The sequence below is a fragment of the Equus przewalskii genome, chromosome 26 (genome assembly GCF_037783145.1).
Source record: "Equus przewalskii isolate Varuska chromosome 26, EquPr2, whole genome shotgun sequence".
In the NCBI taxonomy this organism is placed as follows: domain Eukaryota; kingdom Metazoa; phylum Chordata; class Mammalia; order Perissodactyla; family Equidae; genus Equus; species Equus przewalskii.
This window is the reverse complement of record NC_091856.1, coordinates 34,099,165-34,121,456: the sequence shown is the minus strand read 5'-3', so window position 1 is coordinate 34,121,456 and position 22,292 is coordinate 34,099,165. Positions and strand designations below refer to the sequence as shown.

The following is a 22,292-nucleotide window of genomic DNA, read 5'->3' as shown; positions in this document are numbered from 1 at the left end:
TTTTTTTTTTTTACGTTTGAGAAAGCTGAATTCCAGGGAACAGATTTTTATGGCTAAGTAATGAACCTCCAAAGAGATCATTTATAGGAAGAGTGGGTGGCATTTCAGTTTAGCTACACATGTGGCCCCAGCACATGTAGGTAGATCGAGGAAAGTCCTGATTGTATTCTTTCTTAAGTCTGTCTAAAAGGAAGGGGCCTGTCCCTGTGGGCGGCAGTTTATCTCAGAGCCAGAGCAGGGCGGATCCCGGCGGGTGTATTTTTGCTCCATCCCAGGAGACACCACCTCAGTTTCTCCTTGCAGGGGTGACTCACGGGATTAATTAAACCATCTCTGTTCAGCACTGAAGATGGAATGATCACAGTGTGGTGCTTTTGTTTTGTGACAGTTAAAATACGACAAGCCATTCAAGGTCTTTGTGCACAAGTAACTTACAAATCACGTTGCACGCTGCAGTGGGGGTGATTACAGACCCTTTATTTTTCCCCCTTGATTATTTTGTACAGTGCAGATAAATTCAGAAATCTTAATGTATTGTTCTCAGTCTTCCTTAACCTGTGCTCTCCTGGACTTTTCTGCTATATGAAAGTGAATATATGTAATCTCCTTGCAAGTTTCTCAGTGCAGCTAGCTAAGACACAGGGCTCTTTGCAGAGACCAAAGCCCAGTCAGCCTTTTTCACTTTCTTTAATCATTCTGTCCGGGAGCTACAGAACCTCTCACTTAATTAGCATAACCACACTAATTTGTGCTTCTGCCTCAGCTTGTTAAGAGTACCTTACAAATATTAATTCTCTGAGCTCATCAGAAAACCAAAGGCACAGATCAAAAGCATGCTTTCCTCATGACCTATCCTTGTTTTTTCTGTTCACGGGGAGCTGTCTCTATTAATTACCCTAAATGTGCAAGGTTGTAGAATGCAGTTTTTACATTTGACCAAGACAGGAATTGAGTTAGGGACCAGGACTACATTTCAGCTCCATGTTGCAGGGAGCCCAAAGTTCCCTGGTCCCAGCTTAGTAGGTCAAATTCACCTACTAGTGAGGAAATCATGTGGACTAAAGTCATCGTGTCAAACACGTGAGTCACTGTCACCAGGAATGCTTGGGCCTGTGGCATCTTTGGACGATGGAGAGAGAACTGGCCTGAGTGTCTGGAGTTGCCACAGACCGGCTGTGTCCTCTAGGGGAGACCATGATCCCTCCCTGGACCTTGAACTGGAGCAGTGGTTCCCCAGCTTTTTAAGATCATAAGTGCTGCTAAGAATTTGATGGAGGCTCTGTGGACCCTGTGCCTTGGAAAAAAGGGTCATTGATGTGTGGGCGTGGTTCTACCAACTCCAGGTTCCTGCTACTATATGATAAATAATAATTTGTAAGCTCCTTGGGTCTTGGAAAGCTCTCGTGGAATCTCAGGTCTCTGAAATAATCAGGACTTAGTTTCTCCTAGTTCAGTCAGACCTGGCTTTGGTCAGTAATTATACATTCCTGGAGTTTTGTAAGGATTTCATGAGATGACGCTTGTTAGCTGCTTAGCATAATGCCTATGTAGATAAAAGGAGATATCTTTCCCTTTCTGCATGAGAATTTTTTTTATTTATGTACAGTAAAATTGACCTTTTTTGGGGGTACAGTTCTCTGAGTTTTAACTCATCTGTAGATTTGTGTAACCAATTGATTGAGAACAATTCCATCACCCCAGGAAAAAAAAAATTCTTGCTGCCCCTTTGTAGTCAAACCCTTCCCCCACCATCCTGGCTCCTGGCAACCATTGATCTGTTTTCCGTCCCTATGGTTTGCCTTTTCGAGAATATCATCTAGCGTGTAACTTTTGGAAATTAGCTTCTTTACTCAGTGTACTGCCTATAAGATTCATGAAGTGTTTTTTTTATTAGTAGTTTATTCCTTTGTATAGTTGAGTAGTATTCCATTGTATGGACATAATCAGTGTTTATCTGCATAGAATTTGACCTTGGTTACCTAGCTCTGGTTCCTGGAAATAAGGATGGCATTTGACCAGTAAAAATCAAACAACTCAATTGAAAAACTTGAGGACACATCTCCAAAGATGATAGACAAATGGCCAATGAACACGTGAAAAGATGCCCCACATCACTAATCGTTAGCAAAGCACAGATCATAACCACACTGAGATACCACCTCACGCCCATTAGGATGGCTACTTTCAAAAAAACAGAAAATAACAAGTGTTGGTGAGGATGTGTAGGAATTGGAACCCTTGTGCACGGTTGATGGGAAGGTAAAATGGTGCAGCTGCTGTGGGAAACAGTAAGGCGGTTCCTCAGAAAATTAGAAATAGAATTCCAGTATGATCCACCAATCCTACTTCTAGGTATACACCCAAAAGAAATGAAAGAAGGGACTCAAAAAGATATTTGTACACCCAAGTTCATAGCAGCATTATTCACAATAGCCAAAAGGTGGAAGCAACCCAAATGTCCATAGACAGATGAATAGATAAACAAAATGTGGCATTAGACACACAATGGAATATCATCCAGCCTTAAAAAGGAAGGAAGTTCTGACACATGCTACAACATGGATGAACCTCGAGGACATTATGCCAAGTGAAATATGCCAATCACAGAGGAGCAAATACTGTATGATTCCACTATAGATGAACTATAAATGCTTGGTGGGACATCATACTTTGGGCCTCCTGAGTGCAGTGACATTTGTAATTGGGCATGTCCCTTGAGGGAGGCTGTGCGATTGTGAGACTTTGGCTTCTGTGAGGCAGGAAGCTTTTAAGCCAGGGTGGACCCCGTACCCGCCGAGTGTGGCTCTCGTCGCCTTGCACCTGAGCTGCTCAGCTGTGCTGGGCTCCTTCAAGGACCCTCACAGAGGGGGTTGTCCAGTGCTGCCCTCTGGCAACCTTAGGTTCCTGTCCTGTAGCCGTCTGAATAGGTCAGTGCCAAGAGTGGCTGATGGACGTGCAGGGGCCTCAGTTCCAGTTGAGCCTCGGAGCTGGGTGGTGGTGTAGCCTGGCACATGGCGAGTGCTTGGTGCACGTCAGCCGTTAATAAAGACTCTCAGACTCCTCCGTGGCTTCCGTCTGAGACTCTACCTGGACACCATCGTCAGCACTACTCTCTCAGTTGATGACACAGATGGCATTTACTCTAGCGCTGTTTGGCAGGATTCCAAGCTGTTGGTCACATTCATGAGAAGGCTTCACTGACTTAGGGGAGGGGAAGAGAGAGGATGATCTACGTAGAAGCAAGACCAAGGCTTTGTCCAAAAGTTTTAAGACCAAGCTAGACCCTGTTAGATGGAATGGTGCCTCCATTTGGGAGTTGCCGCCATGAGATTGCCATGATAGAGTCTCTGGTCCCATGAGTGTCATTAACACGTCTCTGTATGAATCTGGGATGCTAAGCAGTTACTGTGTTTTTTTGATGCTATGGCCCCAACACATGTGGATCGTATTATTGATTTAATAACACTTCTCAGGAAACAAAGAAAAATAAAATACATCAGCTGGATGGATTATAAAACCACACACCCTGACTTCAAAAGTTCAACTGTGAAGAAATGAATGTCTTAGAATCAGGGTGATACAGTATGAAGCATTGATTCATTCTTTCGTGGTTTCTTGGGCACCTGCTGCCTACAGTTCCTGGCAGTAGATGGCTGGGGACATGGTGACAGATAAGCCAAGGCTCCTGCTGTCCTGGAGCTCACAGCGACTGCCCAGGCTCCCCCTCCAAGCGAGACCTAGCCTTTGATTGAAGAGGCAGACTGCAGTCTTGCTTATAGACGTAGCTCTATTCTGGCCTCGCAGTGAGATGTCTGGACCCCAGAGGAGAATTACAGTGCTTGCGTAGACTGTGACAGATGGAGTGATGGTCCCACATCCCGGCTTACACCTGCTGTCCTGGCGTAATTATTAATAGCACACCCTCCCTGTCACTCTCGAAAGTGTCCTGGATCCTGGGTCGGGTGGGAAAACAGTGAGGGAGGAATCATTTGTGACTCCTGAGTTCCACAGATCTGTGTTGGAGAGGGGCTTGGTTTGCAGTGAGAGAACTGCTTCAGAAATACGGCTGTTCCGGCACAGGGTCAACCCACAGAGTCCACAGGAGGGGCAGCTGAGTTTGGTTTTGGTCCCATTCTCCCTGTGGGCATCTGCTACTCCGTATGTTCCAGTCACTCACGGAAGCATCAAAAGCTGGGACAGTTTGGTTTAAAAAACAATAAACATGTACACACAACAGCCAGAGCGTGTTTTCCTTATGCTAACATTTAGGTTAACCAGATCTTATTAAATTCATAGTCTTTGGAATGGATGGCAAGGATATTAATGTTTGGATCAAGTCTTGTAGAGAAAATTGGAAAAATCATTGTATAGGAGCACTAGTCTGGGTTAAGTTGGGCAGAGATTTTGTTTTCCCTGTTGCTGTAGAAAGGAGTAGGGGATTGAATGTTTTGTCAGAAGTTTCATTTTTATTCAAGTGATATATTTGATGTTTAAAGCAAACAGCCAGAGAGACAGGTAGGAAGCTTCGTGTTTATGACAAATTGGTACCTTGCAGGCTGTTATGTTAGCAGGTGTTGGTGACAGGACTCTCTGTGGCCAGGTGGTCCCTGTCCTGAGGACCTGCTGGGTATCCCAGGGTGCTGCCGGCCTTCTCCGGTGGGTCTCACGCTTCAGCACCTGGAGGTTGCTGGGCTCCAAGCCCCAGTTTCTGATTCAGTAGGTCTGGAGTTGGGCTGAGAATTGGTATTTCTAACAAGTTCCCAGGTGATGCTCCCGCTGCTGGTGGGGTGGGTGAGTGGACTCGCCACCCTTCGGAAGCACTGCCTAAAGTGAAGTGTGGAGAGGAGTGGAAAGGGGTCTAGGGATTCCACCTAGCAAGGTGCGGTCAGAGTAGCGGGGGTGGTGGTGGTATGAAAACAACCGCTGTGCATTGGTGCCGGGAGCTGTGCTACATATGTTTAATCCTCTCCTCAGCCTTGCAGGGAGGTGCTGGTGGCCTCCTTTCACAGGTGGGAAAAGTGAGGCCCAGAGGGCCTGTGGGACTTGCCCTGCTGGCGTGCGGGAGAGCCTGGCTGAAGCCACTGTCTGCTGCTGACACGAACCCTTGTAAAATGGCTAAGAGGCAAAGACACCACAGATTGAAGATGATTCTAATAATACAAGCACAAGTGAACGAGAGGCTGACGATGTTGACACTTCTACTTCCAGTACGTACTCTTGTCAGCAGTATCACGAAGTTAAAAAGACTCATCTAATTAAATAGGTCTGACAAGAAGGTGCCCAGACGGTTGGCAGTTTTGAAAAAAACTCTTTGATGAATCTCACACTAAATGTATATTCTGCCTTGGGACATTAGCTAATTAATTAGGTTGATGTATTAGTCATCATGATTAGCAAGACATTTTAAAACTAGGCACCTAGAATTTAAACTGTACTCTAAAATTTAAATTAGTTTAAAGCTTTAGTACTTGAAACGTTGTGGTAAATGTTTACAAGCCTCTTCTGAATTGTCTTAATGTCTAACTGTTCTAGGAACATGTAGACACATCCATCTCAGCCTTCCTTTTCTGGTCCTCTCTCTGTTCCAGACTCGCCATTTGGGAACATCCTGGGCTGAGTCCTCTGATCTCTTCCAAAGCAGCCTGGTCCCATATCTTTAAATGCCATCTCAGTACTGGTCATTCCCAAGTGAACGTTCCGAGCCCCCAGCTCTGCCCTGAGCCCCAGGCTGCCCACTTAGTGCCTCCGCTTGGACGTCTGTGAGTGTTCAGACTTGAGGTGCCTGAACCCGAGCTCGTGGCTCACCTCACCGGCTCCTCCCAGGGTGCTCGTGGCTGGAAGGAATGCCAGGTTGGACCTGGTCGTTCAGGCCCCGAAGTCTTGGAGGCACCCCGACTCCTCGCTCACAACCCACATCCTGTCCATCAGTGGGTCCTCTTGGGCTTACTTCAAGTGCATCTGACTCCCATCACTCCTGCCACCTGCTCTGCTGACACTCCAGGCCACAGCCAGCTCTCCCAGGGCTGCCGGGGTTCCCTCCTGACTGGCTTCTTGGTTTCCGCTCTTGCCTCACAATCATCCAGTCTTCCTTCAAAAGCCAGAGTGTAAATTAGATCAAATCCGGCCTGTTCAAAGTTGTCCAGTGGCTTCCCATCACATTGCTAATAAAATCCAGTCCTTACCATGGCCTGCGGCACCCTGTACTCTGGCCCCTGGCTCACTCTTCCCACTGTCGCCTGCTGCTGTGCCCCAGCCACGCAGCCTTTGAGCTTTTCCTTCGAGTGTTCATGGAATATACCAGACGTAGTCTTGCCTCAGAGCCTTTGCACATGCTATTCCCTTGACCTGGGTTGTTCATTCCCCCAGGTTCTGTGTGCGCCTACTGAGAGGCCACGGTCAGAAGCCTGGATTCAGGTGCCGCCTCCACTGTTTGCTGCTTGTGTGACCTTGGCAAGGTTGCTCACCCCTCCTCCTGTTAAACGTCAGTTTTGTCATGGATTGAATGGAGCCAGCAGTAGTGTGTTGTGAGTTCACGCACAGAAAGCTCATAGGTCACATGTGCCCGGGAAACATGAGCTGTCCTGTGTGCATGGCTGCTCCCTAATGCCTTTCAGTCTCTATCCACGTGTCACCCCAGAGAGGGCTTCTCCAGGCAGGGTCTGAAGTGGCTCCCGCCACTTTCTGTCTGCTCACTGTCCCCGAGCCCCAGCTTTGTCTGTTCTTTTCTTTTTCTACACGTAGCATTTATTCCCTTCTTTTTTATGTTCTTCTCCCTCATTAGCAGATAAGCTGCTTATCGGCTGCTGTTCAGCAGAGCCCAGAAGGGTGGCTGGCACATAGGTGAAACTCACTCATTTTTGTTGAATGAGTAAATAAAGGCACGTCGTGGGTGTGGGCTCAGCCTCTTACAGAGAGGGGTGTGCAGCCTGAAGAGCTCGTGACTCTGGTGCCTGCAGTGCTCACATGCCGTCCCGCTTGGTGTGGGGGCCTCGGCGTGGAGGCAGCGGGGAGCCAGCCCCCTGGTCAGGGTACGTGACTCTGCTCTGGACGTCAGAGCTGTAAAGGGCAGGAGGTGGCAGATCTCTGAGGCTGACTGGGTGAGTGGAAGCGGGCGGGAGCCCTTCCCCAGCCAGGGCGTTGCCTCTTCCGACAGTGGTGTGGTCCAGGCGAAGCAGAGGTTGTGGGACCCCGTGACGGTTGCCGTTGCGAGTCTGCGGGATGTTGACTGTTGGTTTCGTCTGCTGAGCTGGAGAGGAAGGCGGTGAGCCTCAGGGCAGGCAGGCAGGAGCCGGCTGGCTCGTGCTGTTGGGTCTTTGGCCGAAGTAAAGGCTCCTGGTGGGGAATGTGGGAGATGAAGACGGGAAAGGTAATTCGGGCGCCGGCTTCCCAAGGGCCTCAAATGCCAGTCCAGGCACTTGAGACTTCCTCCTGTAGGTATTCCAGGAAGCATCAAAAGTTTAAAAATGTTCTCCACACATATTTAGACTTTCCCCTGAGTATTCCAGATACCGTGAAAGAAGCGGCAGAGGAGAAAAATTACTACTTCTGTTCACTTAAAAAAAATAGTTCCTGTCTCTCAATTCCAGGTGGAATTGATAAAATTAGGGGTATGGGCTTCCTGCCTTTCCTGTCCTGTGGGCTAGATTTAGGTCCTGGCCCAGTCCTGACTTTCAGAACGACGACGGAGGAACAGCTCCTCCAGAAGGCTGGGTGCTGTCTCGGCGCTGAGAGCTCTGCCTCGACTGCCCTTCCTTTAGTGAAGCCGCGGCGTCCGCCACGGTCCTCTGGGGGTGCCTCGGAACCGGAAGGTCTGACCGCCTGTGTTTGGCAGGTTAAGTTAGACCCCAGGAAAGGTGGGCAAGTGGACTTACGGTTCATTTCTGCAGTGTCACTGCAGGCTGCCTGGGCAGAGACAAGCCGCCCTGTGTGGGATGCAGTATCCATATTCAGTGAGCGTCAGCACCTTGTTGTTGTGGACACATCATGCCAGAAATAAGGCAGCTGGCTGGCTGTGGAAAAACACCAGACTGGGGATCAGTGATTTGGGTTCTCGGCTGTCTGTGGAACCTGGGGAAATGTCGTTCCCTCTCTGGACTTCAGTTTCCTCATTTTGGAATGAGAGGGTTGGACTAGCTCTATGGTTCTTAACCGTTTGAAACTCCTTGTGACTTTGATGAAAGCCATGAACGTCTCTCCCCAGAAAAGTGAACACAAGTGGTTTGGCCAACACTTTAGGAAACCCCTGAAGCCCATAAGACGAAGCCCTGGATCTATAAGGCCCTGCCCCATCTGACCTGCATCTTATCGCCCCAGTCCCATACCTCCAGCTGTGCAGGGCCTTTGCATGTGCTGCTTCTGCCCAGAATGCTCTTTGGTTGGTCAGCTCCTGCCCTTTCTTCCAGTCTCACTCTTGCCTGACCCCCCAGATTAGATTAGGTTTCCCTGCTAGACATGCTCCCCGACCCTGAACTTCTCAGCACTGGTCACAGTGATACTGAGTGATCTTCACACGCGTTAGCTGACTCTCCCTAAGCTCCCTGTTGGTGTTGGTTAGGTGACTCTGAGGCCCCTCTGGCCGTGACATTCTGAGACTGGTCTGTGAGTGTGCCGTGTGTCGTGGGAGAATATCCGTCCACGCTTCCTGGGACGCTCCGGGAGATGTGCCTCTGCCTACAGGGCTTTCCTCCAGGGCTGGGCAGGGAGTCACTTCAAAACAGGGTCTAGTGGCCTGGAAGACCGGCTCCCAGACTTTCTGCCGCAGTGCTCTGCGGGCCGCCTCCAGGCCCGTTGTTCTCCTCTGTTTATGTTCTGGCCTCAACTGGAACTCCCACTTGGAACGTTCCCACAGTGCCTGGCGCTTCCTCGTATTGTTGTAGTTTTCTCCAGAGGGGAAGTGACCAACATTGGACTTTCCTCCCAGCAGACAAATTCCATGCACAAAGCTTCGTGTCGGCTCCTGGGCGCCCGCCGGAGAGCCGGGCCTCTGCCTCCCTGGGGGTGAAAGTGCACGTTATAGTGACCCCGGGCCTTGCCCTTCTGAGCCGTGGTCTCTGTCTTCATCTCCCTCAAGGAGTGAGCTGCGTCTTGCAGGATTCCCCGACTTGGGCTTCTTCTGAGTCCAGTGGAATCGTGTGTGGAGGGGAGGGCTCGCTGTAAAATGTTTCAAACTTCAGTAGCCACAATATTACCTCCCTGGTTTATGTCACTTTCCACAATCAGAATTTTGTTCTGATGGTACAAATGTTTGTAAGTGAGTTTTGTTTTATTTGCACTAAGGGAATGAGTTATTTACCAGAATGTTGCAGCAGATCTTACTGTGACATAGAGAAAAAAAAATCCCTTGTGAGGATAATTTTTCTTTAATGTATCTACAGCTGGATGTTTATAGATAAAATAGTAACAACAGCAACGGTAGCTGTTCTTTAAGAGTATCTGCTGTGTGCCAAACACTTTTTAGATATCATATTTAGCCTTTAAACTGCCCTATGAAGTAGGCAACATAATAGTATACATTTTACATAGGTGAAACTACCAGGTCCAGAGAGGTTAAGTTCCTATCCCAAAGTTGCCCAGCTGGGAAGTACCCACAGAGATTCAAACTGGGCCGGCTGTCGTCCAAAGCCAGCATGTCCCACTACTCTCCCACCTGCTCTGGTCATGAAGGAGTGGGGAGCAGATTTCCTAGCCAGGGATAAAAACTCTGGAGCTGGGTCTGGCTCTCTCACTAAGGATGTAGCCTTGATTCCTCCCCCTGCCACATCTGTATTATAGGGGAGGGGCTTGTTGGGCCCCACTGTTCAGAGCGATTTGGGGCTTGTGGTGGTGGTGCCTCAGGGCGTGACTTGGATAACACGTGGTCGGGTGCTGTCTGATTGAAGGCAGCGCACACGTCCACAGCAACCGCAGAGCATCTGTTGCGACCTGGAGACATTGCCTCGGCCACGCAGTGAGCTTTCTGCTGGCGGCATGGCATTTTCAATTTGTCTCGTCTCTTAGAGTCCGTGTTGTCTCCCTAAGGTGTGGACTGGAGATGCGTCACTCGCCCATCTTGGACAGTGAGCATATTCACCCTTGGGGATGACTCAAAAAGACACTTTTTCCGTGCTGGGAATTAGTGAGGAATTCTCAACAATAGGCCATTCTGTTTCTCTTCCCCTACGCACGAACAGCTCCCGTTTGAATCGTTTGGGAGGCCGTGATTACCTGAGAAGCAGTTGAACCACAGGGGCCCCATTGCAAAGCTGTTCTCTTAAGGAAATTTCTAGTTCGTTTGGAAGCTTCATCAGTAAATTAGTTGTTTGCAACTTTGGATGCATTTTCTCTTGGAAACATTCTTAGGAATGTGGCGGCCTCCAGCTTAGCAATGGGAGAGTGGGCGAGCGCAGGTTCCTGACTGTGGCCATCGTCCTGGGTGTGCACAGGCACTGAGGGACTGACACACCTGACCGTCAGGACTGTGCAGACTACCAGGGGAAATACAAAGATCCCGATGAAATTCCAAGGCAGGGGACTCTGCCTGAGCTGAGGGTGGCGAAGGTGGGTGAACCCGTGCTCTGGCAGGAAGGACAGTTTATTTATGGATTAGAAACACTGGTTAACCCATTCTAGCGGCTGTGGGGGCAGTCGGTGTGTGTAAGTGGGGAGAATTCATTTGTTTATTCCTTCATCTGTCCACCCATTTGTTTGTTCAACAGAGAGTTATTAAGCACCTACTGTGTGCAGGTATTCTGCTAGTGCTGGGTGGCTTCGTGTGCGGAGCATTTGGTTAAGTTAAAACTTCCTTAAGGAGACGTTAAGATGCAGCTTCACAAGTAGAGCCTTTTCGATCGATTGTGCTTTTGCAGATGTATTGAACTTCATGTCTTATGGAAGAAATGAGGTCAGATAGCATATCCAGCATTGAAGACTCGCCTAAGGAAGATTGTTATGGCATTTAGCAGGAAACTGGTCTCTTCAGAACGTATTGAGGAGGAGTGTGATTATTGATGGGGGTGGGCGCGGAGGTCAAGTTGGATGTGGCACCACTGTTATGTTCAGGGGACCCCCCGGCGTGGTGGGGCTTCCAGGCCTTTGCTCTTTTCCGGTGTGTGGTTACAGTTTGATCTGAGAAGAGCTTGGAGGTACAGTGGCAGGGAGACGGGGAACTGGCAGTGGCCTGCACGATTTGCTCTCTTTCCTGCCCCGTCTTTGGTGGAGTGAAACAGACACGTGCTGTTGGCTTTTCCAAGTTTGGAATCTCAGACTATGGTTTTGTAACAATATTTCAATATTGGTAGATCAGAATATGGAGCCTTAAGATCTCGTAGAGATTCGAGTTTGGCTTTGTTCAGTTTGCAGACATTTCAGGATTATTTCTCTCTTCCTCGGAATAGGCTGGGGCTGGTGGACCACGATGCCACTGGCACCTGGAAGTTGTAGCAGAGCATGAGGAACAGTTGGAACCCAAGTGGCGTTTAGTGCCTCTTAAACTCAGTCTCTCTGATTCACTCTAGTTCTCTAATCTGCTCCCCTGTTGTACCATCTGACCATGATAGAATGAAATTCACTTCGATTGTGTGCCTTTGGCTAAATTGCCCAAAGCCAGTAATCTGCCATCTGAGCTAGTATAGTTTCATCCCCTAAGATTATAAAAATATTTATGATAAATATTTACCAAGGGATTCCTAAGTGTGGAGCAGCATGCTCAGCACTTCAAACGTTCTGTTCCCTGGTCCTCATTCCGGCTGAGGAGCTGGACTGGAGTTAGGCCCGTTTAGCAGATGGGGAGGCTGAGGCTGCTGCGCTCAGTGGGGAACCCCAGCGGCAGAGCAAGGATCTGGCCCCCGGCGGTTGGGCCTGCAGTGTGCGTGCTCCGGACGGTTCTGTAAGAGCTTTTCTAACCTCAAACTCTGGGATTGAAATCAGTGAGATCTTCCCATCTGCCTTCACATTTTCTTCCTTTTTACCAAAAGGTCTGTGATTTCATGCCCTTCTTTTCTTCCAGGAAACCTGTTGTTCAGAATTTAGGCAGTGCAGCACTTTCTCCAGAAAAATCATTTCCAAAGTAGAGTGAAAGATTGGAGCTGGAGATTCTAAACTCTGGGCTGTGTCGTCCTCTGTGGTCTTTTCTTCTTTCAAAACTGAGGTGTGGCTGCATTTCGATGTTTGTTTGTTTCCCTTGGAAACACAGTTTTAATGAAATCAGTTTGTTTTCTCTGCTGGGACTCATCGTATGATGCACACTGGTCTGAGGGTGAGAACCCTCAAAAGAAGGTGTGACATTAGGGTCTGTGTGAAAATGTTTCTCATGTTACACCCCCACGTTCCCCACTTCTCCTCCAGGAAAAGCAGCATTAAAGGTGGAAATACACTTCATTCATTCGATGAGTAATGGAGTGTCAGAGGAGGGCTGAGGAAAGAACTTCTTAATATAGACGATTACTGAGACCCGCCGGTAGGGCGACAACAAGCCTTTTCTTATGATTTCCTCCCAGGGAGTGAAGGGAGTTTGAAAGGCAGGAGGCAAAGACCTTTCAGAGTAGAGTCCAAGTTCTTCTTGGGAGGGTTTGCCAGGGCTCGCCACTGCGCGGTTTGGGATGTCGGCGAGATGAATCCCCTTTCAGCTTGTGACTCGGTCCTCATTCGCTGTTCAACAAAGACACCTGGGCTTGCAAGGGCCCTGTGATCCTCTGGCTTTAGAATGGGCAATGCTCTTGAAAAACAGAAGCCCCTGAAACGAAGCCATCTGTGCCCCTGGAAACAAGGTAAGAAGGCCCTGGGCTCCTCTCCAGGAAGAAGGAGGGAGGCAGCTCTGTTAGGGTGCTTTGGTTCAGATCCAGAGCTGAAACTGCTTGGGGAAACACCTTCCGGATCAGACAGCCCTTGCTGTTTAACATGGTTTAAAGAGAATCAGCAGACGGTTCCTAAGGAGTAAGGTGGTTTGTCTCAGTAGGATGGCATAGCTTGCCTGGGAGTTTAGTTCAGCTTGAGATTTCTCTTCAGTGCAGCATGTGTCTCTTGGTTGAAATTTTCAGCTTTTAAAGATATTCCAAATAAAAATGTGGCTATCCAGGAGTTTGAATTCTTCCTAACGGTTTGGTTTAGAGAATGTTATTAATAGCTTTCAAATATAAGCACCTTTCTTCCAAAGAGTTCTAAGTACCTTCTATAAAACAATCTCATGTTTGTTCATCCTTGATGCCCATGATGCAGGGCGGCAGCATCTATTAATACTTACTCTGTGTCTCTCAAGGGCTTGTGGTAGTGTCAGCTTTGAGTAGGAGGAAGCCAGCAGGACCACAGAGCAGTGCCGTGGTGTGCCAGGAACCTGGGGGACCTTTAACAGTGTCCCAGGTCGTTTTGGTCTCGCAGTGCACTCGCTGCCTTTTTCCACAGTTATTAACCCGCAGACCAGCAGTTTGCAGACCCGGCAGGCATGCCAAAATCCCAGTGATGGTACCTGCAGGACTTCATCGGGTCTTGGCTCTTTTACCTCCACTTGCCAAGCAAAGTGGAGGCAGCACTGGACCTGTAGCAAGACAGTGTAACTGCAGTTGTGTGTAAGGGTGTGTGTTTATGGACAGAAAAAATAAACTGAAAGGAAATGCATGGAAATGTTAATTAGTTGCCTTTTGTGGTCAGGTTATGGATAAATTTCTTTTTTCTTTTTAAGAGAAAAATAGGCGGGATGCTAATTTACTCTCAAGTTCCAACCCCTCTGACTTTCTACCACTCATTCTTTGGCCAACATGTTACTTTGAAAAAGGTACTCCTTAGTGGTCATTGATCGGATCCTGGTTTGAACAGAACAGCGATAAAAGACATTTGGGGGACCGTTCAGGAAATTTGAATATGAACTGGGTAGTAGGTGACATTTGGGGACTGTTCCTAGTTATATTATGTGTGATAATGGTAATGAGTCATATAGGACAGTGTCCTTTTTTGGATAGTCATGCTGAAGTATTTCAGGGTGAAGGGTTCTGTTGTCTGTAATTTTACTCCAAAATGGTTCAGGTGAATGAATGAATGTGTGCACGCATACGTACATACATACAGATGAGCAAATAGGACACATTTAACCAGTGGGAGAATCCAGGCAATGGATAAATGAGGTTTGTTATATTTTCTTTAGTATATTTTTACTCGTTTTTTAGAGGCAAAAAACATTAAAACACCAGTTGCTGATTACCACATCATAGTCCATTGTCCTTCAGAAGAATGACTCTTAGCAGACGTGGGGCTCACTGCGTTGGGTCGGGATGCAGCAGCCTTCTTCAGTGCCACACGGCCGGTGTCTCTAGCCATGAAGAAGAACATTGGCATTGATCCAGTAACCCAAAAGCACTACTTTTATAACATGAATTTAATACATTTCCTGACTTTTAGATTGTCTCTGATTTTCCTTAGGAAGATGTATAAGAGTTACAACTTCTTAAAATTTCCGTTGGAAGCAGCTGGGTTTACAGACAAAATTAGAGAAAGTTGTATGTTTTATTTTGTGTAGTTGTGTTCAGTAACTTAGGGCACTTTGTGGGACCACTGCTGGTAGTCAAGATCTCAGAATCCACAGTGAATTGGGCATAAAAAGAAGAGCAGTTCCTTGGCCCTGAGTTCTGAGTCCCCACGGAGTGGCCTGTGTCAGGATTTGTTTGTTGGCGCAAGTTAGACCCAGGGCGGCAGTTTGTGTGCCCGATGCAGAGGCCATCGAGGCCCTGCCGAGGAGCCCCGGTGACAAGGGGTGGAGTCGTCCTTCCCAGTGTGTCTGTTTATCTTTGTCTTTAAAGATTGTTTATGTTTTGGAAATGGGATTTTAGAACAATGTTTAGGAACCGGATCTAGTGAACCCCAGGCACCACCCTGACCCTGATCTGAGTGCGTTTTCCAGAGTCCACGCTCAGCGTCAGCACGGTTGTGAAATCTCAGGGGATGACTGACAGGCTCCAGGGCCAGCAGTGTGGTGTCAGCATCTGCTTTAGGAGCAAGTGCATGGGAAAGTGGAGCACGTCCTCGTGTGCATGTGCTACGGGCAGCTGGGACAGCCCAGGCTGCCCCCGACTTCTGTCTGCCTGTCTGTTGCCCTGCCGTGGCGGACTTTAACCAGAGCCAGACGATCGTAATTAGGAAGGTCAAGCCCAGAATACATTCTGAGGGGAAATTTAAAGGAAATCATTATCTGCCCTCGAGATCAGTTATGTTTCTGTTTCCAGGTCATATATCTGGAAAGTTGGAAAATTGAAGTGACAAAGTACTGGTTCGAGAAACGAATCTCACCACCTCTGCCTGCTGTCATCCTAAAGAGTATTTTATAGCCCGTAGAGAAACACCTCTCTAATGATTTTACACAGTGTGGGACATGCACCCTTTGAGGGACCTGTGTTACACTCTGACTTTTACACGTAGTCCTTATTTTTCTTAATAGCTCTCAGAAAGCAAAACATAAGGAAAAAACAGCACTCCTGTCTGGTTTTTACGATAGTGATTGCTTACAGTGGTTGATAAATTTGTCATTTGTCTTACCATAGTGAGTTCTACCAGGCCTCCATACAAAGAAATAGGATGGGAGGTAGGGTGAGGCAGTGGCTTTGCGTGATCCCGAGCAGTCCAGCCAGCCAGTTCAGCCCCTGATTTGCTCTCTGACCTTGAACAAGTGGGTTTTGTAATCCACATTGCCTCATTCACTCACTGCCCTTATCTCCGATGGCCTTCTCCAAATGAGTGCATTTTATCATGTTATTTCCTTACAGCCCTCACCACGGGGATTTTTAAAAAATTTATCTGCTATCTGCTTACGACACTACTTGTTTGCAAAACGCCTGAGGGCTGTCTGTCAGGATCATTGTTCTGTGCTCCATACTAGCACAGCGTGTGGCCCTTGGTGCCCTCCATGAGTGCACTTGGTAGGTGACAAAACTGAGTGCGCCCTGGCTCCCACTGTCACCATGGGTATAAATGAGGGACGAGAGGTGGAGCGTGGTGCATAGTCGGTGCTCAGGACATGGTAGCTGCCCGTGCTGCAGGAGTTTGCTGGTTATATGAGGCTTGGAAATGGTCCTTCTCTGCCTTTCTCTGCCCAAAGTAGAGACATTGGGGGATGAAAGTAGGTACACCTTCCTCCATCCCACAGCAATTCTGAATTTACAGAGACCAAATTTATTGATTGTTTACACTGCAAAAGATTGCTTCGTATAAGTCACTTAATCATAGTCAACACTTAGTTGTTGATACACTCACCCAGACACCTGGGGAAACCATCAGTTTACAGCTAAACTGAACTTCTCTGAAATACACCTATGATCCTGCCCTCTCAGAAGACTCTTCCTCTCTTTCCTTCTTTCCTTCCTTCCTTCCTTCCTTCTTTCTTTCTTTCTCTCTTTTTTTCTTTCATTCTTTTTCAGAAATAATTTGAAGTGTTTATAGTGGTCATTTTGGCTTTTGGGACTACAACACGGCAGACATTTCCTTGGAAATTAAAAATTGAAGCAGTAGTTGCAAATTGAATTATTATCTCCTTCAGAAATCCCAGCAGCTTGGGGCCATACCAGCCTGGTAAATGGAAATGTTAATGATTTGCATGTTTGTACACAGTTGGGTGTGAGCAAATGAAATTAGCACCCTCAGTGGAAGAGCTGACTATAAAAAGTGTCTTTCCCAGGCGGGCGCTGACTGGGGTTTTGCCGTGCTGGGAAGGAGATTGTCTGGCTGAGGTGGGAGTGGGGTTGGAGAGTCAAAGATTTGCATAAATTCCACATGCCCCCTGGTTCCTCTGCCGTAGGGGGAAATTTAGAATTGTTTGGATTCCAGTCCGCAAAGGTGTTTAAACTTGCCTCTACAAGCTAGGTGCGGAAGAAACATCTTGGGCCTCCAGACGCCCATGAGCCAGGTAATTAATATTGATGGCTTTCCTGGCCAGAGCTGAAGCCGGCCCACCTCCCACCATCCATTTTTGGTGTTTATTCCATTGCTTTGGGGCTGCAGTGGTGTCTGGTGTCAGCCTCTCAGGCAGTACCTCAGAATGTGCAAGGGCTGTGTGCTGCACTCCAGCCCCCCGCTTCTAGCTGAGTGAGATGAGCCACATGACTTCACGTTTCCAAGCCTCTTTCCTGGGCTCTACGTGCGCTTAATAGTAACGCCTACCTGGAAGGACTCTTGTGAGAATTGAATGAGATAATTCATGTAAAGGGGTTATAGCCCTTAGCATACAGTGAGCACCTAATGAATAATACTAATTCTGTTATCATACATTGCATAATAGAACCCTGAATTTGCCAGGTCGTGGATCCTGGGCCTGGCTCTGTCCTAGCCCCAGCTAGCGGTAGGCATTTGGCTAACTCTCTTTCCTTCTCTTAATTCAAGGGTTCACATGCCAGATGACCTCAGAGGTGGCTTTGAGGGCTGTGAACGAAGGACCAGCAGCACTGGCCACTGCCCTTCATATCTGCAAGTTCCCAGGTGTTCAGTACCTGGAGACGGCGTCGGTTCTGCTGAGCACTGTAGTCACAGGGAATTTTTATTTCTTTGAAAATGGTTATTGTAGGACCGGACATAATTGAGCTATTCCTAGTTAACTAGAATATTAAACTAACCAGGACAATCCATTTTCCCCTTCTGAGTACTGTGGCGTTGAAATGTTCTTTTCATTGTAGTTCAGAGCATGGACTCTGGAGCTCGGATGCCAGGATTGAATCCTTGCTCCCCCGCTTTCTACTTGGCTGATCTTGAGCAAGTTACTAGCTTCTGGGCCTGTTTCCTCATGTGTACATAGTACCTGCTTCATGGCGTGGCATGAGGATCAAGGGGTTTATACATGTAAAATGCTTAGAACAGTGCCTGGCACATACTAAATGTCCAGGAAGTATTTGTTACTGTTGTTATTTTTAGGTTAAATACAGAGAAATTATATTTTATTTTAGTTGAAAAAGTGTTACATTATTAAAGAAAAAATTGGAAAAAATTGACAGCATGCAAAGAAGAAAATTTTAAGTATCTAAATCTAAAGGGCCTAAATATAGTGAATGAGCAGAAGTATTAGCTGTTACTGCTGCTCTTTTCCAGGGCTGCTGCACATGCGTGCGTGTATTTCATATAATTATAAGCAGAGGCAGTCATTTTGTTTTTCTTTGATTTCGTGCTTCTCTGTGGTCTTCAAGCTACTGTAATAACTGTGACATTTCATGATGTTAATATTCTCTAACTTATTAAATTATTATTCACCTGCTGCTGAATACTGAAATTGTTTCCCCTTTTTTGCTGTGATAGGTAAGGCAACACTAAGTAGCTTCATTCATATATGTTCGTGATTCTGTTGGATGATTTCTTTAGGATAAGTTCCCAGTGTCATGTTCGTAAACCAGAAACGTAGGAATAACTTTAAGGCTCCAAGGGATGCATCTTTTAACATTTCCTGAGTGATGCATCAGTTTATCAATTAGCCGCAAGCACGTTAGCATTGAGTATTATAGTTGTGAAATTGTTTCTCTTGTGAAACTTTATATATACTAGTGCCACAGTGATGAATTACCTAATCACGTGGGGCTCAGAGAAGGGCATGGAAAGGTAAAAAGCCATTATCAGGCCTGAGAATCCTGTTTTTGTTTTTAAAATTCTATTTTCGTATAGTCTCTTGCATTGGACTTGGCTCAGTCTCATTCCATTGCTGAGTTTCATAGAAAAGGGGCATGAGACTTTATCTAAGGATACCCGTTTGCGATCACAACTTTTTGCCTTCTGCCTCCCAGAGAGCAATGATTAGTAAATACTTTAATTTCCTCACACGAAAGAGACATAGTGAGCCCAGAAGTGTTATTAACATTATTAGCATATCGCTTACTGTTAGGCAGCATGACTGATGACCCAACTCTTCCCCCTCGCCACTTCTGTTGAGGGCTGACTTGGTACCGTTTTCCCCAACTGCTTGTACATGACAGGGACACCAACTGAGTTGTTATTAAAATAGATATACTGCCATTAAACAGTTTCCTGCAAGGGTGCTTCGAATCAACAAATGCGAGCATCAGGGTGTTCGAGTAAATAGAATGGGTGAAGACAATGTCTGAGCTGGTTGTTGGTGAGGCTCCAGGCCGTGTTTGGACATGACCATCAGTAGGCTTCGGGTAAGAAAAAATTTTCAAAGCAAAGGTTATTTACCGTGCTATGGAATCGCAGATGACTTGAGCTAGAAGGGAACTGTGAAACTCTTCCAAAATGATTCCTTGATTTTAACCACTGAAGAATTTGAGGCTTAGAGAAGAGAAGTAACCGTCTGAAGTCCTGCAGCTAGTTTGTAGCTTAGTGTCTCCTGTGTTAGGATAGTAATGTAACAATGGTATAGTAATGTATGTAATAATAATATAAAACGATACTATGATTATATATTTTATATTTATGTTATAGAATAAACTGTGTTCAATACATTGTATATATAATACATTATATAGTGTATCTATCATATACAGTATATAGTATGATATAATAAAATGTAATAATAATACAATAATAATATGTTGGGATATAATGTTACAGTAATGCTGATGGCGTCCTATATGCCAGGTGGTACTAAAAGATCTGTGTACATTATGGGCTTCCATAAATCAGTTTTTTGTTAAGTGAAAGATCAGATGTAGAAAATGGAAACCATTAGTGTGAAGGAATTTTTCTCATGAGAAATGTGGGGTATTGTTTTGGGTGTGGGTAAGAAAAGGGAAGGAAACTTTGTTTTGTCATCAGATATTTCCAAATTTAGAACAATATCTATCCCTACCCATTGGCTTTAGGATATGCCTTACCCTGGGAACATGCATAAACTACATTTCCGTGTTTGGCTATTTCTTTTCCAGCTGTTTGGAGGGTGTCACCATTATTTAAGATAATAGCAATGGCCAGCAGCCACTTTGTATCTAATTACATTTTGGTGGTTCCTTATAGGGCACTTGATTTCAGAAGTCACTTCATGCTGAAGTACCCAGACGACTGTTTCTGGGGATCTTATGGACCACAGCTGAGGGGGGTGCATCTGTGTCAGGGGTGGGTCAACTTCTTAAGGGCCAGCTAGTGAATATTGTAGGTCTTGCAGGGCCGAGAGGCAAAAGCAAGACTATTATGTAGGTACTTACATAACCAGCTAAAATGAAACCATTTAATAATGTGAAAACCATTGTTTGCTTGCAGGCTATAAACAAGCAACCTGCACAAACAGTGAGGAAGCCAGTGGGTTTTAGCCCGCAGGCACAAGTTTGCCAAACCCTGATCGATGGAATCTTTTTGGTCTGGTGCTCTTTGCCATCATTATTACTCTGGAATTCAGAAGTAGGTCATTCATTTACCAAAAAACCTTTGAATTTTCAGACCAGAAGACAACTTAAATATCATCCTCCAGCTGCCTCATTTTTATAGTTGGGATTACTTAGCTGAGTTCTAGTCTACCGCACACACATTCAGGTCTTTATCTATAAAAATAGTCCTTCTCATCGCTACAGTGATGAGAAAATAGAGGATGGAAGGTTGAGGAAGGTGGTGCTATTGAATATAGAGGCCTTAATAGTCTTCCTTTGCCATTAAATGGGGCACTGTACTAAAAAGTCCACAGTTTCTCTAGTCATTCATTCATTGATTAATGGATGTTCATTCAGTCAACAAATATGTATTGAATGGGTCCTATTTCAGGCCGTGTCCTGGGCACAGGGGGATATCTAATGAAAAATTAGACATCACTGCCTCTGGAGTTTATGGTGTATACATAAACAAGTAAACTCTATGGTCTGTTGGATGATAGGCATCGTTCAGAAGAGCAGGGGAGGGGATGGGAAGTCCGGGGCTCGGGGAGGGGATGGGAAGTCCGGGGCTCGGGGAGGGCTGGTTAGTTTTGCAGAGGATGGAAAAGGAGGGCTGCTCCATAGTGAGGGATGGGAGCATGAGGGCTGCTGCAGACTGAGCAAGAGCACCCTAAGGGAGGAAGGGCTGGTGCAGAGGGCCTGAGATGGGAGCAGCCAGCTTGTCTGAGGAAGACCGTCAGGCCAGTGTGCCTGGGGTCAGTAGACTCGGGGGAGTGATCGGAGATGGGGTCAGGGAGTAGCAAATCATGCAGGGCCTTGTAGGTGATTCCGAGGAGTTTGAAGGGAGAGCCACGGGCCTTTGCTGAGGGTTTGAGTATGGAGGGTGAGAGAAGAAGGAGTGCAGGATGACGCTGATGTTTCTGGCCTGAGCATCCTGTCTGTCATAAATGGACTCAGGAGTGCTGGTGCAGCCGACTGAGGGGGAGATCAGGAGCTGTGTTTTTCAGATTAAGTTTGAGATATCTGTTAGAGATTTAAAAGGAGATGGCCACTAGGCAGTTGAGTAGAAGAATCTAGAGTTCAGAAAAGTTTAGGCTTTGAGTCATTGACCTAAAGATGGTATTTAAAGCTGTGAGACTGGATGAGATTACCAAGGAAGTGAGTTAGAGAAGAGAAGGGGCCAAGGACTGAGCCCCGGGGCACTCCAGCATTAGGAGATCGAGGAGATGAGACATACCCTCCAGGAAGGTAGGAGGAAATGCAGGAGACTGGTGTCCTCGGAGCCAAGAGCAGCCAAGTACAGGAGAAGGGAGCAGTGGTGACAGATATGCTAATTTGAGTCACGTCACAGGAGGACTGAGACTTGACTGTGGGATTTAGTAACATGGCGGTCACTGAGGACCTTGAGAAGTTTCAGCGCATTCTTGGGGGTGAGAGGGTTTCAAAGAGAAGGAGCAGAGAGGAATTAGACACAGAGAGAACAGACAACTCTGAGGAGTTTTGCTGCAAGGGGGAGCAAAGGCAAGGCGGTAGTTGTTGAGGGTGGTGGAGTCAAGGGAAAGCTTTTTAAATAGGGAGACATAATGGCGTGATTGAATGCTGATGGGAACGGTCCAGCAGAGAAGGGAAATGTGGGGACTGGGAGATTACTGGACGAGGGGAGCTGCTTGTTACTGAGTACTGTTCTAGCCGTCAAGTAGTGATAACACGTCACCCCAGTCTTTAATGACTAAAACGACAACTGGTTATTTAGTTCATGCTTCTGCAGGTGGCAGTTTAGGCTGGGCTCCTGGTCTCGGCTGGGGTCCGTCATGTGTCGCAGTCAGCTGCCAGGAGGGCTCATCTCTGTGCCTCCAGCAGGCCAGCCCGGGGTCACTCACCTGGCAGCTGGCAGGTTTCCTAGAGAGTGCAGCATTCAAGCTCACCTGAGGCCAGGGCCAGAACCGGCACAATGTCACCTCCACCTCATTTCATTGGTGAAAGCAAGTCCCAAGCCAGCCCAGATTCAAGGAGAGGGGAGAGAGACCACCTCTTGATGGGAGGTAC

At 46.9% G+C, this 22,292-nt stretch overlaps 1 protein-coding gene across 26 annotated transcripts in view; it reads left to right on the top strand.

Annotated features, from left to right (window-relative positions):
* Nucleotides 1-22,292, top strand: part of RAPGEF1 (Rap guanine nucleotide exchange factor 1) — a 142,092-nt gene that overhangs the window by 15,177 nt on the left and 104,623 nt on the right. For 2 of the 26 annotated variants that reach the window (XM_008524287.2, XM_070595356.1), the window contains exon 1: nt 12,358-12,743. The exons of 19 other annotated variants lie outside the window; for them this stretch is intronic. In XM_008524287.2, the coding sequence (XP_008522509.1) occupies nt 12,680-12,743 (64 nt within the window). In that variant the 5' untranslated portion in view covers nt 12,358-12,679. Of the gene's footprint in view, nt 1-12,269; nt 12,744-22,292 lie in introns of those variants that run through there. 5 more of the 26 variants (XM_070595350.1, XM_008524284.2, XM_070595361.1 and 2 more) reach the window with 3 other exon arrangements.